The sequence below is a fragment of the Misgurnus anguillicaudatus genome, chromosome 10 (assembly GCF_027580225.2).
Source record: "Misgurnus anguillicaudatus chromosome 10, ASM2758022v2, whole genome shotgun sequence".
Taxonomy (NCBI): domain Eukaryota; kingdom Metazoa; phylum Chordata; class Actinopteri; order Cypriniformes; family Cobitidae; genus Misgurnus; species Misgurnus anguillicaudatus.
Window position 1 is genome coordinate 37,930,751 of NC_073346.2, and position 18,704 is coordinate 37,949,454.

At 35.6% G+C, this 18,704-nt stretch overlaps 1 protein-coding gene across 1 annotated transcript in view; it reads left to right on the plus strand.

Annotated features, from left to right (window-relative positions):
* Positions 1-16,223, plus strand: part of pbx2 (pre-B-cell leukemia homeobox 2) — a 27,393-nt gene extending 11,170 nt beyond the window's left edge. Inside the window, exons 7-8 of the mRNA XM_055211346.2 lie at positions 2,284-2,378; positions 15,386-16,223. Of these exons, the coding sequence (XP_055067321.1) occupies positions 2,284-2,378; positions 15,386-15,466 (176 nt within the window). The 3' untranslated portion in view covers positions 15,467-16,223. The remainder of the gene's footprint in view (positions 1-2,283; positions 2,379-15,385) is intronic.
* Positions 16,224-18,704: the final 2,481 nt, after the last annotated feature.

An 18,704-nucleotide genomic window follows, 5' to 3' on the forward strand; every position in this document is an offset into this window, starting at 1 on the left:
ACTTACAAAACAAGGAAGAGTTGTGAATCTTAGTAGTAACTAGGGATGCTCCTTAGATTGGTATCGGTCGATCATTGCTAATAAATGACTGGATTGATACTTGCTAAATTTGCAGATCTCATGAACCGATCTTACTATTTACTTCTGTCATCACAGGGCTCTTGAATGCAGGTGCAATTTGAGACCATTTTTACGCAGTGCCAGCATTTTTTACAAACCGACCTGCAAATTTGGATTCTCTCTTTGCCTTTACAGAGATATGTGTATTTTCAATGATGGCGCGCTCCAGTCCTAACATGCAGCGCGATGCGTCTTATATTTATCGCAGTCATTACTTCAAATGTTTATTATTCACATTGGTTTTAAAGTTTTGACGGTTTAAACTTTAATTTTACTCGCAGCTGCTCTTGTCCGCGTACACCTGACGCGCATACAGAGAGCCTGTCATTTAGCACTCTCGCGTCTTAAAGGATTAGGCCATTTAAAAAAAAATCCAGATGATTTACTCACCACCATGTCATACAGGGTGTTGATGTTTTTCTTTGTTCGGTCCGGAGGAGGTTTTGTTTTTGGAGGAAAACATTCCAGGATTTTTCTCATTTTAATGGACTTTAATGGACCCCAACACTTATCATGAAATGTACTTTAAAATTGCAGTTTCAAAGGACTCTAAATTATCCCAAATGAGGCATAAGGGTCTTATCTAGCGAAACGATTGTCATTTTTGACAAGAAAAATTAAAAATATGCACTTTTAAACCACAACTTCTCGTCTTCCTCCGGCTGTGTGATGCGCCATCGCGACCCCACGTAATTGCGTAATGCCGTGGAAAGGTCACGTGTAACATGTATGAAACACACATTTGCGGACCATTTTAAATAATAAACTGACACAAAGACATTAATTAGGGCTGGGTATCGATTCAGATGTTCCAGATCGATTTGATTTCGATTCACAAGCTATCAAATCGATTCGATTTCGATTCTCGATTCAATTTTCGATTCTGGTTCTCGGGTAGGTTTTTATACTCGATTCTCGATTCAACTCAATGAATATAGATTTAATACAAATACTATATTAATTAAAAAAAACAGTAAACAGCAGTTTACAAGTGGGTAGTTAATAAAAAAAATTAAAAGCCACAACACTAACATTGAAGAAGACTAGTAATTAGATTAAAGTTAATCTTTCGTTCAATGTTTGCGGAAATAAATATGAAAGAAAAAAAATCGATTCTGCTCTTTGAGAATCAATTTTTATTAAACCACGTTTTAAAAAAAACGATTAATCGGAAAATCGATTTTTTTTTTTGCCCAGCCCTAACATTAATTAGTATCATTCGACATACAACAACTTTGGAATGGTCCTCTTTCTCCACACTTGTAAACACTGGGGCGTAGTTCCGATACGTCATCCGTGACCTCTTAAATTGATGACGTATTACGTGAAGTCGCGCTGGCGCGTCACAAAACCAGAGGAAGACGAGAAGTTATTTTTCTTGTCAAAAATGACAATCGTTTTGCTAAATAAGACCCTTTTGCCTCGTTTGGGATCTTTTCGAGTCCTTTGAAACTGCAATTTTAAACTGCATTAAAACTGTATTGGGGTCCATTAAAGTCCATTAAAATGAGAAGAATCCTGGAATGTTTTTCTCTAAAAAAATTAATTTCTTCTCGACTGAACAAAGAAAGACATCAACATTTTGGATGACATGGTGGTGAGTAAATTATCTGGATTTTTTTTTTTTTTTTAAGAAAATTGATTAATCATTTAAAGCTAAAGTAACCTAATTCATTTATCAATAATAAAGAGAATATCACGCTCTGCTTTTGACTGGAGAACTGTTGTACTTTTATAAAAATCAATGTATATTTAATTCAAACAGTGAACACTGTGAAGTGTTTTATTTTTGTAATTTTAACAGGCATAAGCATTTTAAAGGCATATTTAATTAGAAGATCATATTCAATCATGAGATTGACAAATTATTTGATTCTCTATTAAAACATTATTAATGTAAGCTACCTAATTTCTGCAAACAAAAGACAACATCTGTGGTATTACTTTATCTTAAAAAAGGTTAACAGTTACAGTCATCAAAGAGCTTACATATCAGCTTGAAGTATCAGTATCGGGCATTGGTATTGTCTGATTATGATGACAAGAAATCTGTACTTGGTATCTGCTGCAAAAATCCTGATTGTAGTAACACACTGTAAAAAACATGATAAGACATAAAAAATGCATTCAAATTCATTGTTTTATTCCGTTTGTTACTGACAGGCTCAGGATCGTTCTCACTGTCGGGGTCGGCTGACTGCTTCCTCGGAGTTCCACCAATGAACGGCGATCAGCCACCCTATCACATGGGTGCTCAGGTATATTTAATTTAATACTAATTTCATTAAAAATCTATAGGGCTGTCCTCGACTAAGGATTTACATATTCGAATCAGAATTGTCGAATCTTTTCATAGTCGACCGATAGTCGAATCATCTATGTGTGTGTGCATGGGTTGGGAGGGGGTCAGACCAGGTACAAATTGATAACTTTTATTTTCTTTCACAAGCAGCACACATAAACAAGTTTCTGATTAAGTGACCAAAACTGTCTTTCAAGTGATGAACGAAGACAAAACTGACGATGCATTTATTTATTGTTAACGTAAAATGTAAGGCAACATTTGTTTAATTATTCCTCATAACATTTTAATGCCACGATCTACAGAACATCACACAAAAAAAAACATTTTGATAAGTAAACCTAAAACTATAACAAAGGTTATATTGGAAACCTGCCTTGGAAACCTCGGCTAATTCAGTGTTTTTATTTAATTTGGAGATTAAGCGCGTCAAAGCAGTCATGACCAAAAAAACGACAGAGAAATGACAAATAATTTGTGATTGTTACTGCAAATTATAAAAACTATAAGCTTTATATACAATTCATAAAAACACTGAAATTAATGATTTTATAGACACTACGCGTTATTATTTAGCACAGAAATACCTGCTTGCTTTCACTTTGATCATCTCCATTCACTTTAGATACAGAAACAACTGATATTATTTATTTCAGGAATCTCTTTTCTATCATTTGAAAGTGAACACCGACGAGAATATTAAAATATAGCTGTAGACAGCGATACGGGGCCAAGCAACAATGGTCCTGCAACACGCAACGAAGCTGAAAGGACATGCAATTGAAGAATGCAATGTAGCAGATATGTATGGGAACTATCAGCACACAGGACTCAGATGAGAATGAACATAATGAAAAAATAAAAATTTTGAAGTATAATATTTATTTGCATGCTGAAAGAAGGACCGATTAGTCCAATGCTGACCTAGAAAACAATTGAACCACCAAAGCATCATACATGTTACACATGAGACTTAAACCAAAAGAGCACAAATGAAATAAAACCTGTAAAACTAATAAAGTAAAATACAAATCATGAATTAAAGCTTTTGACTCTAAAGTAAGAGACTTCAATTGCTGCCCTAGCCAGGATTTGAACCCATGATCTCCAGGTTTCACACCTGTCACTCATCTGGTTGAGCTACAGGGTAGACCACATACATACAGCTAGCTGCTTAAGCTAGATTGCTGTAGTGACAATGTGTATGTTCAAGTTTGGAGAGATTTTTATCAAAGAACAGAATATTTTTTTAAATCCCCTGTAGGTAGTCAAACCTGTTCGAACATTTGACTCTACATGACAGAAATTTGTCAACCATTTTAATTGTTGCCCTACGCTGGATTTGAACCCACAACCTCTGGATTTCATGCCCATCACGCATTTGGTTGAGCTACTGGGAAGGCATAGATTACCCCATCAAATATTCTCCATAGAAGTTTAGTTGATTAAATGGTTTAAAAGTTATTCCTGTTGACAAATGTATTCCTTTTGAACAAAGATAAATATCAAAATTCTGTTTGGTCATTTCTATGTGGCTCGGTCCAAAGATAATCTGAGCCAAATTGTGTAACAATTAAACAAACACTGCAAAAGTAGTAGCAAAAAAACTGAATACTGTACTTTTCAAAATGGCCGCTACTGCATTTTTGAACTGGTGATGATGCTTGGCCACCAAATTGCAAGCCGTGCAGAACATGGAAAACAGACTGGTTGAGAATAATAGGTGAGAATAAACTCAAAACAAATATTAATAGAAAAACATAACACATGCATCAGATGGGATTCGAACCCTTAACCTCTGAGTTTTGATGCATGCGATTTAATAGACTGAGCTACACAGGCAGTGTAGCTAGCCAAGGTTTTCAGAGCTGCAAGCATTCAAATGGAGGAAAGAAGGTGCAGACATGACATTGCAGAGCAGAAATAACAAAATTACAATTTATATGAGAATCAGATAGTTTAAGTGAGAAGAGTTAAAGTTTAATTCAAGAAAAACATGTTTGTATAGGAATGCACAACATGTTACAATACAGTCATAATAATTTAATATGACGAAGAGACAATGTCACAGGGACAGTCAACTTTGGACAGGTATTTCTCGGGAATGGCAGAGAATATCAAAAATGTGTTTGGTCATTTCTGTGTGGATTGCTTCAAAGTTTATGTGAGCAGAGCCTGGCATAAAAAAGACTTAATTTGCAAAAGTAGTAGCGAAAAAACTACTGCACATATGCTATGAAATAAGATATGAACAGAATGTTGAAAACTGACAAATGAGATATCGTTGCAATCGACATAAACCAGTGAATAAAAATTCACAAAGAAAATGAATATCAGACAAAGTTTTCAGAAGTTATGGGCTGTTTTATATAGTTTATGAACCCTAGGTGGCGCTGTCTTCAGATTTTCCAGGTACCTTCAGGACATCATACCGATGCTTCCTACCGATTTTTGTGCCGATACATTATATCAACCCGTTCTCACCAAGATGCGCACAAATGACACGCAGTGCGATCATCGCGCAATAGATATGCCAAATTCCGACTTTGCGTGCATATGATACGCCAGTCCTTCCCATTCACTTATATGGCGAATCGTTTCGTGACGTTTTATTTATTGTTTTCTAATTTGTTTTCTGTTTTTTAAACCATTTTCGCTTGGGTTTAGGGTTAGATTTCACATTTATTTAAGCAGGTTATTTAATATACAGGTTTCTCTATGTTTTTATGTATATTTAAGCCATGGTCGCTTGGAGTTGGGGTTAGAGTTGGGGTTTGGGTTAGGATGTCATTTTTATATAACAAAAAGTTGTTCTAACCCTAAACCCAAGCGAAAATGGTAAAAAAAAACAGAAAACAAATTAGATAACAATAAATAAAACGTCACGAAACGATTCGCCATATAAGTGAATGGGAAGGACTGGCGTATCATATGCACGCAAAATCGGAATTTGGCGTATCTATTGCACGATAATCACACTGCGTGTCATTTGTACGCTTTTTGGTGAGAATGGGTTGATTATATAGAATAATAGTTATCCCAATTTAAAACCAAATTCAAAATAGTGGACAGGCGGTTTGGTCATTTCCGGCATAATATATATCGACAGATTGGTCATGAGCCAAGGAATCTATAGACACTAAGATCATAATTTTCTATCAAACATTTCAAGAGTTATGGGCAAAAATAGCCATTTTTCATATCTCATGACCCATAGGTGGCGCTGTCCTCAAATTTGGCATGGTACCCCTGTTCATGGTCCTTATGAAGGGTACCAAGTTTCATTTCAATTGATCAAAGAATGACCGAGATAATGACTCAGAACGAATTTTGGGTCGACATCGATAAATGTATGCAATTATTACTTTTGAACAAAGATAAAAATCAAAATTCTGTTCGGTCATTTCTCTGCGGCTCGGTCCAAAGATTCTCTGTGCCAAATTGCGTAACAATGCAATGAACGCTGCAAAAGTAGTAGCGAAAAAGCAAAATACTGTACTTTTCAAAATGGCCGCTACTGTAATGGGTGGAGTCTTAATGTAAGGTGGTCATTGTAAAGAGCGTGAGGAGAGGAATCAGATGTAGTAGGTAGAGTTTTTGTTGATCAAATGATTCTACAGTTATAACCATTTGAATATTGAATTTTTGAAGTGTTGGTGGCGCTATAGAGTTAATGCTAGAGACCCCATAGTTGGTCACATGACTATTTAGGACCACCACTACAAGTGTGCCAAATTTGTTTCATTTTCCTATGTACGGTTCATAGGGCTGCCATAGACTCCCATTGGGGAAGAAGAAATATAATAATAAATATAGCTGCAAGCAGCAACTCGGGGCCAAGCACCTTCAGCGAAATAATGAGCACCCAAAGCAAGCACAGCAAGCACACAAAGCACAGCAAGCTCACAAATCACAGCAAGTTCACAAAGCACAGCAAGCACACAAAGCACAGCAAGCACACAAATCACAGCAGGCACACAAAGCACAGCAAGCTCACAAAGCACAGCAAGCTCACAAAGCACAACCAGCACACAAAGCAGAGCAAGCACACAAATCACAGCAAGCTCACAAAGCACAGCAAGCACACAAAGCACAGCAAGCACACAAAGCACAGCAAGCACACAAAGCACAGCAAGAACACAAAGCACAGCAATTACACAAATCACAGCAGGCACACAAAGCACAGCAAGCACACAAATCACAGCAGGCACACAAAGCACAGCAAGCTCACAAAGCACAGCAAGCACACAAAGCACAGCAAGCACACAAAGCACAGCAAGAACCACCACAATGCAGAGCAACAACAGCAAACATGGAAAAATAGAACAAATGTGAACTACAGACAGGTTGAGAAGAATTGATGAGGAAGAACAAAACGTCATGACTCAGGTGGGATTCGAACCCAGGAACTCAGAATCTCAATGCATGTGGTTTAACTAGATACGCCACTCGGTTGACACAGTTCATGAGGTAGCAGACAAGAGATTTGAGAGCTGAAAGGATTAACATATGTCAATCACCAAAGATGCAGGAAAGACACAGCAGAAGCACCACAATGCAGAGCAACAACAGCAAACATGGAAAAATAGAACACATGTGAACTACAGACAGGTTAAGAAGAATTGATGAGGAAGAATAAAACATCATGACTCAGGTGGGATTCGAACCCAGGAACTCAGAATCTCAATGCATGTGGTTTAACTAGATGCGCCACTCAGTTGACACAGTTCATGAGGCAGCAGAAAAAGATTAGATATCTGCAAGGATTGACATATGTCAATCACCAAAGATGCAGAATTGACACAGCAGTAGTAGAAATAACATAAATACAATGTACATGAGTTCAAGTGAAATTGAAATTGAAGACAAGCAGATCATTATGTATAGTAATGCTATACAATGTAATATACAGTCATATTAATTTACTATGGCAAATAGACAACGTCACAGGCACGGTCAACTTTGGAGTGGTATTTCTAAGAAAGAGAACAGAATATCAAAAATCTGTTCAGTCATTTCTGTGCGGATTGCTCCAAACATTATACAAGCAGAACCTGGCAAAAAATAAACAAAATTTGTAAAAGGAGTAGCGGAAAAATCATCTACCAAATGCTTTACAATAATACATGAACAGAATTTTGGAAAATGACAAATGAGGTATCGTTGCAACCGGCATAAACCAGTGAATACAATTTCAGAAAGAAATTCATATCAGACAAAGTATTCCGAAGTTATAAGCAGTTACATAAGAACTGTTATAGTTTATTACCCCTAGGTGGCGCTGTACTCTGACTTCCCAGGTACCTTCAGGACATCATGTCAAAGCTCCTTACCACTTTTTGCACGGATATGTGCAATAGTTCAAAAAATATAACAATTCATGTGAAATTTCAAAATGGCGGACAGGCGGTTTGGTCAAACCCGGCATAATACACATCGACAGATGCGGCATGAGCCAAGCAATCCATAGACATCAAGATCATAATTTTCTGACAAACAGTTCAGAAGTTATGGGCAAAAATAGCCTATTTTCATATCTCATGACCCATAGGTGGCGCTGTCACCAAATTTGATATGGACCCCCAGTTCATGGTCAACATGAAGTGTACCAAATTTCATTTCAACTGATCAAAGAATGACCGAGGTACAGCTTCAGAACCATTATTGCATCAACCTCGTTAAGTTCACGCATTTATTACTTTTGCATAAAGATAAATATCAAAATTCTGTTCGGTCATTTCTATGCAGCTCACTACAAAGATCATCTGTGACAAACTTCATAACAATTGAACCAAATTTGAATGAGGAGTAGCGAAAAAACAAACAACTGTACATTTCAAAATGGCCACTACTGTAATGGGAGGAGTCTTACTGTAAGGTATTAAAATCAATTAATGTGAGAAGGGCAATCACGTGTACTAAGTAGAATTTTCATAGTTCAAATGTATCATTAGTTATAACAGTTCGAACATTGAATTTTTGATCTGCTGGTGGCGCTATAGAGTTACTGCTAGAGACCCCATTATTGGTCACATGACTATTTAGGACCACCACTACAATTGTGCCAAATTTCATCATTCTACTACTTATGGTTCATAGGGCTGCCATAGACTCCCATTGGACAAGAGTAAGAATAATAATAATAAATATAGCTGCAAGCAGCAACTCGGGGCCAAGCACCTTCAGCGCAATAATGAGCACCCAAAGCAAGCACAGCAAGCACACAAAACACAGCAAGATCACAAATCACAGCAAGCTCACAAAGCACAGCAAGCACACAAAGCACAGCAAGCTCACCAAGCACACAAAGCACAGCCAGCACAAAAAGCACAGCAGGCACACAAAGCACAGCAAGCTCACAAAGCACAGCAAGCTCACAAAGCACAGCAAGCACACAAAGCACAGCACGCTCACAGAGCACAGCAAGCTCACAAAGCACAGCAAGCTCACAAAGCATAGCAAGCACACAAAGCACAGTAAGCTCACAAAACACAGCAAGCACACAAAGCACATCAAACACACAAAGCACAGCAAGCTCAAAAAGCACAACAAGCTCACAAACCACAGCAGGCTTACCAAGCACAGCAAGCACACCAAGCATAGCAAGCACACCAAGCACAGCAAGCTGAAAAACACAGCAAGCTCAAAATGCACAGCAAGCTCACCAAGCACACAAAGCACAGCAAGCTCAGAAAGCACAGCAAGCTCAGAAAGCACAGCAAGCACACAAAGACAGCAAACTCACAAAGCACAGCAAGCACACAAAGCACAGCAAGCTCACAAAGCACAGCAAGCACCATAAAGCGCATCAAACACGCAAGGCTCAGGAATCATAGAGCAGAACCACCACAATGCAGAGCAACAACAGCAAACATGGAAAAATATAACATATGTGAACTACAGACAGGTTGAGAAGAATTGATGAGAAAGAACAAAACATTAATAGAAAAACCTAATTTACGACTCAGGTGGGATTCGAACCCAAGAACTCAGAATCTCAATGCATGTGCTTTCCTGGATGCGCCACTCAGTTGACACAGTTCATGGGGCAGCAGAAAAAGATTAGATATCTGCAAGGATTGACATATGTCAATCACCAAAGATGCAGAATTGACACAGCAGAAGTAGAAATAACATAAATACAATGTACATGAGTTCAACTGAAATTGAAGACAAGAACATCATTCTGTATAGTAATGCTATACAATGTAATATACAGTCACATTCATTTACTATGACAAATAGACAACGTCACAGGCACGGTCAACTTTGGAGTGGTATTTCTAAGAAAGAGAACAGAATATCAAAAATCTGTTCAGTCATTTCTGTGCGGATTGCTCCAAACATTATACGAGCAGAACCTGGCAAAAAATAAACAAAATTTGTAAAAGGAGTAGCGGAAAAATCATCTACCAAATGCTTTACAATAATACATGAACAGAATGTTGGAAAATGACAAATGAGGTATCGTTGCAACCGGCATAAACCAGTGAATACAATTTCAGAAAGAAATTGATATCAGACAAAGTATTCCAAAGTTATAAAGGGTTCCATAAGAACTATTATAGTTTATTACCCCTAGGTGGTGCTGTACTCTGACTTCCCAGGTACCTTCAGGACATCATGTCAAAGCTCCTTACCACTTTTTGCGCGGATATGTCCAATAGTTCAAAAAATATAACAATTTATCTGAAATTTCAAAATGGCGGACAGGCGGTTTGGTCAAACCCGGCATAATACACATCGACAGATGCGGCATGATGTAAGCAATCCATAGACATCAAGATCATAATTTTCTGACAAACAGTTCAGAAGTTATGGGCAAAAATAGCCTATTTTCATATCTCATGACCCATAGGTGGCGCTGTCACCAAAATTGATATGGACCCCCAATTCATGGTCAACATGAAGTGTACCAAATTTCATTTCAATTGATCAAAGAATGACCGAAGTACAGCTTCAGAACCATTATTGCATCAACCTCGTTAAGTTCACGCATTTATTACTTTTGAACAAAGATAAATATCAAAATTCTGTTCGGTCATTTCTATGCAGCTCACTACAAAGATCATCTGTGACAAACTTCATAACAATTGAACAAAATTTGAATGAGGAGTAGCGAAAAAACAAACAACTGTATATTTCAAAATGGCCACTACTGTAATGGGAGGAGTCTTACTGTAAGGTATTAAAATCAATTAATGTGAGAAGGGCAATCACGTGTACTAAGTAGAATTTTCATAGTTCAAATGTATCATTAGTTATAACAGTTCGAACATTGAATTTTTGATCTGCTGGTGGCGCTATAGAGTTACTGCTAGAGACCCCATTATTGGTCACATGACTATTTAGGACCAGCACTACAATTGTGCCAAATTTCATCATTCTACTACTTATGGTTCATAGGGCTGCCATAGACTCCCATTGGACAAGAGTAAGAATAATAATAATAATAATACTAACAATAGCAATAGGTGTCTCAGCACCTTCGGTGCTTGACCCCTAATAATAATACTAACAATTGCAATAGGTGTCTCAGCACCTTCGGTGCTTGACCCCTAATAATAATAATAATAATAATAATAAGAAAACCATCAAACGCAATAGTGGCCTGCCGCCCTGCGGGCTTGGCCCCTAATCACAAGAAAGACCGTCGTGTCAGGCATAAATATAGGTTCGGTGCAGATATTTTCCGTTTCATCACCGAAATTTAAAGAAACGGCTTACCTATTTTGTAGTTTCACTTTTGACAAGATAATCACTATGTTTTTAATACATTTTAAAAACTTCTACCCGTTGAAAACATCCGTTTTTAATGTTTTAGTTTGATGAACTTCTAAATATGAGACGAAGCGCACCTAGCACGTTCGGCTAAATTGCATGCGCAAGCATGGCCAGCACGCAATAGTGCAAAATCTATACAACAAAAAGCAATCCAAAATGTACAGACTTAAATTAGATCAGAATTTACGTTTATAATAAATACATTTTTTTAAAATAAAATAAGGTCAGAAGTAACAAAGTGCAGAACAAATATGTGCGTGCACGAAAACAAAACAAAACCCAAATAGATACATCAGATAACCCAGAGTGATTTATAAATAAAATAAAATAAAATAAAGAAATTATTAAAAGAATGAACATATAGCCAAAATTGCCAGCTTTTGCTTTTAAATGTAAAAACAAAGAGGCAATGGTTTATTAACATAGGAACCTCTTATGGATGTGTAGCCCGCAGGGGTTGCTGGATTTATTAACGCATTTTAAAAATATTTATTGAAAGCTGATACTTCACATATTATTTGCAGAATTATAATAATATGCTGTATATTAATATATTGGGAGAAAGCTGTTATATGTGAAATCAGAGTTGTGCACAGTGCACCCATATACGGCCAAAATTAAAGGATCCTCATTTCATAACACATCTGCGACGATTCGACTGTGAGATTGGTAGTCGAATCAGGCTTCTCCTATCGATGCATCGAATCTTCGACTATTCGGGGTCACCCCTAAAAATCTAATATACTAAGTAACTTATGGGCAGTTTCCCAGACAGTCCTTATGCTAGTCCCAGACTAAAATTTATGTTTGAGCTGTCTTAATTTAAAAACACTTTGCACTTACATATCTTAACATATATCAGTGCCATTTTTTTGTCTTAAGATACACACCAGTATTGTTTTTTGAAAGGTTTGTTTCAGTAAAACTACTTAAATGTCCTAATATAACTAATGCCTAGTCCTGGTTTAATCGAACCATGTCCGGGAAACGGCCCTGAAAAGTTATGCTTTAGTGTTAATAAGAAAGTGCTACGTTTTTAATGTACTTGAGTATTAAGGGTTAAAAACTAGTTGTATTTTTAAGTAAAATTTAGCCAACTAAAACACTTTGATGAAGTACAAATAATTCAAAGGACCGGAGTCAATTATTCCTCTTATACCACGGTTACCACAAAAATTGCTCGGGTGCCTAATTTTTAAGACATTTAAAAGGTTAGGTGTGTGGTTTACAGAAAAATAATCAACACCCATGAAACATTTCTCAGCCAATCAGAATACAGCATTCAACAGCCCCATTTTATAAGGAAAAGTAACACATTACTTTTCAAATATGCTAGTCAAAGCCTTTACAAATATATACAAATATGATACAGGATATTATTTAACTCTTTCCCCACTATTGATGAGTTATTTCAGCAATCTATATTTCTGCTATTATCCACTATGTGGTGCTCTTACACAACTTATAAAACACATCATCAGTAAATACTTTGTGTATGTTTTGATAAACCTGGTCTCTTTTAAAAGTGCAATTATCTCAGCTTTTGTGTTTTTTAAGAAAACTACCCATATTTGATAGGTGATAAAAGAGAACAAATAAAGATGGGATGAAACTTTTTTTTGTTTAAAAGTAGATTTTTAAAAAAGGCTGGCGGGGAAAGAGTTAAAGTTAGGGATAGTTCATAAAAAAATATGGTATCAACTCACCCTCAAGTTGTTTAAAACCTGTATACATTTCTTTGTTCTGATAAACACAAACAAGTAGATTTGTTACCAAACAGATCTGGGGCACTATTGAAAACAAGTGAATGATGCCCCAGATCTGTTTGGTTATTAATATTTTTTTTAAATATCTTAATTTGTGTTCAGCAGAACAAATAAATGTATACAGGTAGGGAACAACTTAAAGGTAAGTAATTGATGAAATAATTTTCACTTTTTTGGAAAAACTATCATTTTCATATAACTATAAATTGTTGGGTAAACTAGTTCTTTATTTGTTTATACAAAGAATGTATCACAAATTAAAACGAAAAGCATTTTTAAAAAACATAATTAATATTTGCATTATATTTACATCATGCATTATACAAAAAACAAAACTTGGCAATCATAAGAGTGACGAAAACAAAGCGGTGCAGTTAAAAATAAATTCCTAATGCAAATTTCACTTGCTTCAATGCAAAATACAGCTCATCATTTAATTCAAACAAAATAAGCACTTTTACAATATGAGCTAGGGGTGACCCCGAATAGTCGAAGATTCGATTCATCGATAGGAGAAGCCTGATTCGACATCCAATCTCACAGTCGAATCATCGCAGATGTGTTATGAAATGAGGATCCTTTAATTTTGGCCATATATGGGTGCACTGTGCAGAACTCTGATTTCACATATAACAGCTTTCTCCCAATATATTAATATACAGCATATTATTATAATTCTGCAAATAATATGTGAAGTATCAGCTTTCAATAAATATTTTTAAAATGCGTTAATAAATCCAGCAACCCCTGCGATCGGGGTACACGTCCATAAGAGGTTCCTATGTTAATAAACCATTGCCTCTTTGTTTCTACATTTAAAAGAAAAAGCTGGCAATTCTGGCTATACTTTCATTCTTTTAAAAAATCTTTATTTTATTTTATTTATAAATCACTCTGGGTTATCTGATTTATCTATTTGGCTTGTGTTTTGTTTTCGTGCACTTTGAGGCATTTTGCACATTTGTTTTGCACTTTGTTACTTCTGACCTTTTTTTATTAAAAAAATGCATTTATTATAAACGTAAACTCTGATCTAATTTAAGTCTGTACATTTTGGATTGCTTTTCGTTGTATAGATTTTGCACTATTGCGTGCTGGCCATGCTTGCGCATGCAATTCAGCCGAACGTGCTAGGTGCTCTTCGTCTCATATTTAGAAGTTCATCAAACTAAACATTAAAAAACGGATGTTTTCAACGGGTATACGTTTTTAAAATGTATTTAAAACAGAGTGGTTATCTTGTCATAAGTTAAACTACAAAACAGGTAAGGCATTTCTTTACATTTAGGTGATGAAACGGAAAATATCTGCACCGAACCTATATTTATGCCTGACACGACTGTCTTTCTTGTGATTTAATATTTTGGTCGATGTTCACTTTCAAATGATAGAAAAGAGATTCCTGAAATAAATAATATCATCAGTTGTTTCTGTATCTAAAGTGAACTGAGATGATCAAAGTGAAAGCAAGCAGGTATTTCTGTGCTAAATAATAGCGCGTAGTGTCTATAAAATCATTAATTTCAGTGTTTTTATGAATTGTATATAAAGCTTAGTTTTTATATTTTGCAGTAACAATCACAAATTATTTGTCATTTCTCATTTGTCGTTTTTTTTTTGGTCATGACTGCTTTGACGCGCTTAATCTACAAATTGAATAAAAACACAGAATTAGCCGAGGTTTCCAAGGCAGGATCACCTTTGTTATATTTTTATAACAAAGGTTATATTTTAGTTATCAAAATGTTTTTTGTGTGATGTTCTGTAGATCGTGGCTTTAAAATGTTATGAGGAATAATTAAACAGATGTTGCCTTACATTTTACCTTAAAAATATACACATGCATCGTCAGTTTTGTCTTTGTTCATCACTTGAAAGACAGTTTTGGTAACTTAATCAGAAACTTGTTTATGTGTGCTGCTTGTGAAAGAAAATAAAAGTTATCAATTTGTACCTGGTCTGACCCCCTCCCAACCCATGCACACAAACATAGATGATTCGACTATCGGTCGACTATCAAAAGATTCGACAATTCTGATTCGAATATGTAAATCCTTAGTCGAGGACAGCCCTAATATGAGCTTTGTAATAAAAATATAAAAAACCAATTAGATGGTTTGGGGTCTTTTTTCTTTCTGTATTAAATACAATCTGTGCTGGAAGTGAGCACTGCAATGTAGTTACAACAGAGCTGTCTACCAACCGATTAAGAGTAAATAGCCAATTTAACATTCAAATGCATGTTAACATTTCTTCATCACTCTGTAAACATTAGTATACCTCAAGAAAGGGGGTTATAGGAATGCTTTGTTTTGTGAATAGGTCTATCTGACACAATAATGGAGATATTTTTAGTCACAAATGATAAAGTGATGGGGTGAATCATGTACAGTTTCTCTCGCTCTATCGGCAGACTAATGGTAACTGGCAAGAGCAGAACACGCCCCCCTCCGCCGCCTCACCCGGGAGCGATCAATCCGACAACTCCGACTGATCGACCCTGACGTCTGGCTCGGAGAACAAAAGTGACGACGAAAGAATGATGGTCACTCTTCTACCCAACTGCAGTTTTTAGTTTTTAACACTGAACCTCATTCATGAAACACACACAGAAAGAGTTTGTGTAAATCATTCTTGCATAGATCTCGTTGAATATGATGAGAGCAGTATAAATTGTTCATAAAGTCTTTCTTGCATAAATCATTAAATTGTTTCGGCATACGCAAAAATGTAGACGATTGAACACAGATTTGTTCTGCTGGTGATTCATGAATGAGGCTCGCGAGTCCGCGTGAGAGGAAGAGCTGAATGCAAAAAATGGTTTTTAGTTGCCATCTTGTATTTTATTGTAGTTTTATTTTTCAGTTTTCACTACATCACTTTTTATTATTTGTTACTGCAATATCTGGGTGTTGATAGGGGAACTTTATAAAATGCATTATAGTTCTATATTATATTGTTCATGTTATCACTGCGCTATATTGTTTATGGAAAAAGCTCAGATAGAATTGGCTTGGGTGAGCGGGGCAATAGAGAAACTCCAAAGATTGTTTTTGTTTTGTGTGTGCGTGTGCGCGTTTCTCTTTTTTACTGGGTCCGTGTATGTACCAATATCTGAATGAGGTGTGTTTGTGTGTCTTTATTTACCGTTTGAATGCGTATATCAACAGTGCTGTCTTTTCTCTGTACAGTGAAACACCTGTATTCTCTACCTCTTTTACAATAAAGACTGTCTGTGTACACATTCATCACTTTGGCTTCAATGGAAATATTTTTTTTTTTATCGTAAAAATCGATTTTGCCTTAATAATCAGGTCTCTTGCATTCTGTTGCGTGAATATTTCGTATATATATATATATATATAAAGAGAGAGAGAGAGAGAGAGAGAGCACTTCCAATCCGAAGTCCATATTTTTTATGGGGTTAGTTTTGGTTAAATTCCTTAAATAAAATTCTTTGGTTAACAAAGTTTGAAAGAACTGCTGGAACCTTGGTGGTGATGACGTTGATGTCGAGAGACCGTGGTGTAGTTAGCTTGTAGCCTAAGGTTAGCGTTTTATTTTTAGTAAACGCATTTAGACTTCAAAATTCATAAAAGTTGTGTTCATCTGTGAAGATTATCTTGTTGGCCAACACCTGTCAGTTTAAAATGGGAAGAAATGTATGGGGTTTTTTGGACTTCCAGATTGACCTACAAGAATAAATCATACCTGCAGCACTTTATAACCTGTGAGAACGTGACATGACTTTCATTATGACATTTTTGTGACAGTAAAACGATTTCCCCCCATTACTATTACTTCAATGCCAAAAACAAAAGTAATATTGAAAGTATATTTGCAAAGCATTTATTTTACAACTTTGTATTTATGCAAATTACAAAAAACAACACATGCAGCTATTTTACAACAATGAGAATTTCTGAGAAAAATATGATTTATCATAAACATTTTAAGATGAACATTTCCTATATGCTAAAATATACAAATTCTTTGGAAAAAGATAAAAGGATAGTTCACCCAAAAAAACTAAAACTTATCATTAACTCACCCTCAACTCACATGCAGATTATTATTATTATTATTATTTTTTTTTTTTTTTTGAAGTGTTGTTTTGGGTTTTCAGGTAAAAATGGGAGTGGATTTTGGCCAAGGCAGTCACCATCCACTCCTATAGTAACCAAAAAACTCTTCAAGCTTTAATAGATCCAAAATTGTTAAATAAATAACTACTCTTGACTGTCATATTTTAGGTGTCCTCAAGACATTTACATCTCTACAACAGTTCAGACACTGAAAATGTGAACTGAAAGAGAAACACATGTCAAGACTTACATTAAATAATGAATGATATTTTAGTTTGTTTATTACCAAACCAAAGCCTGCCATCAAAACACTTAAAATATTTGTGACCCTAGCCCACAAAACCAATCATATGAATAATTTTTTGAAATTAATGCTGTCCATTATGGTTTGTTAGGATAGGACAATATTTGGCCAAGATACAACTATTTGAAAATCTGGAATGTGAGGGTGCAAAAAATCTAAATATTGAGAAAATTGTCTTTAAAGTTGCCCAAATAAAGTCCTTTGCAACACATATTACTAATGATAAAGAAATTTTAAGAAATGTACAAAATATCTTCATGAAACATGATCTTTACTTAATATGCTATAATGATTTTGACATTAACCCTTGTGGTTTTTTTAAATTTACTACCCTTTCGGATTGTTCATGCAAAAAAGCCACTTTTTTTCATAAATCTACGGAGCCCCTGAGGGGATGTGGAGCAAAAATTAAATAAAGTTTAGTTTCGCGTGCGCACGTGAAACTATCGCGTTTAGTTTCACGTGCGCACGTGAAACTTTCGCTTTCGAACGCACGCGAAAGTAAAAAAAAATTTAAAATTCTGCACATGAAGGTTTCGCATGAGCACATGAAAGTAAACTTTCGATTTTTTTACTCCAATGTCACCTTAGGGGCTCTGTAAAAATCTGTTCATCAACCTCAGTACCGATCAAAACTACCAAATGTTTACAAAAATCCTTTAATTGCCAAGTTCACAACTAATGCCACTGATCTGGGGAAAAAACACAAACACACACAAAATGACAGATTTTCAATATAAAAAGTGATTGTGGACTGGATTTTTTAAAACATTTTATCACAGTCTTGAGCATATCAAAGATTAGTAAAAAACATTGGTTTTGATGCATTTTTAGTTTTTGTGCAGCAATCAGTTTTTATTTTATTTCTCCCATATTAGTTGTTCTTGGCTTTTTTTGCCCCATTGACTTCCATAATATAATTTTATTTTATTGCAAAGCCATGACACCATATAATCATGCATTCTTGATTATAGTTGGTTTTTTCTTTTGTTAAGAGGTAAAATTTGTCATATGTACTGTTGTACACCATTTGGCACCATTAACCCTTTAGTAGGCCTGTGCAAAAAACAGCTTAATTTCTGGCTTGTACGTTGAGTTATATGGCGTATAACAGCCTATTAGAGTGCGTGCGTGCGTACATGTGTGTTAAAACAGTTTAAAAAATCCAGTCCACAATCACTTTTTAAGTTTTTATATTAAAAATCGGTCATTTTGTTTGTGTGTGTGTGTGTGTGTGTGTGTTTTTCCCTAAATCAGTGACACCACTTATGAACTCGGCAATTAAAGAGTTAAATTCATGGGCTTTTTTAAACATTTTGTAGTTTTGATCATTACTAAGGTTG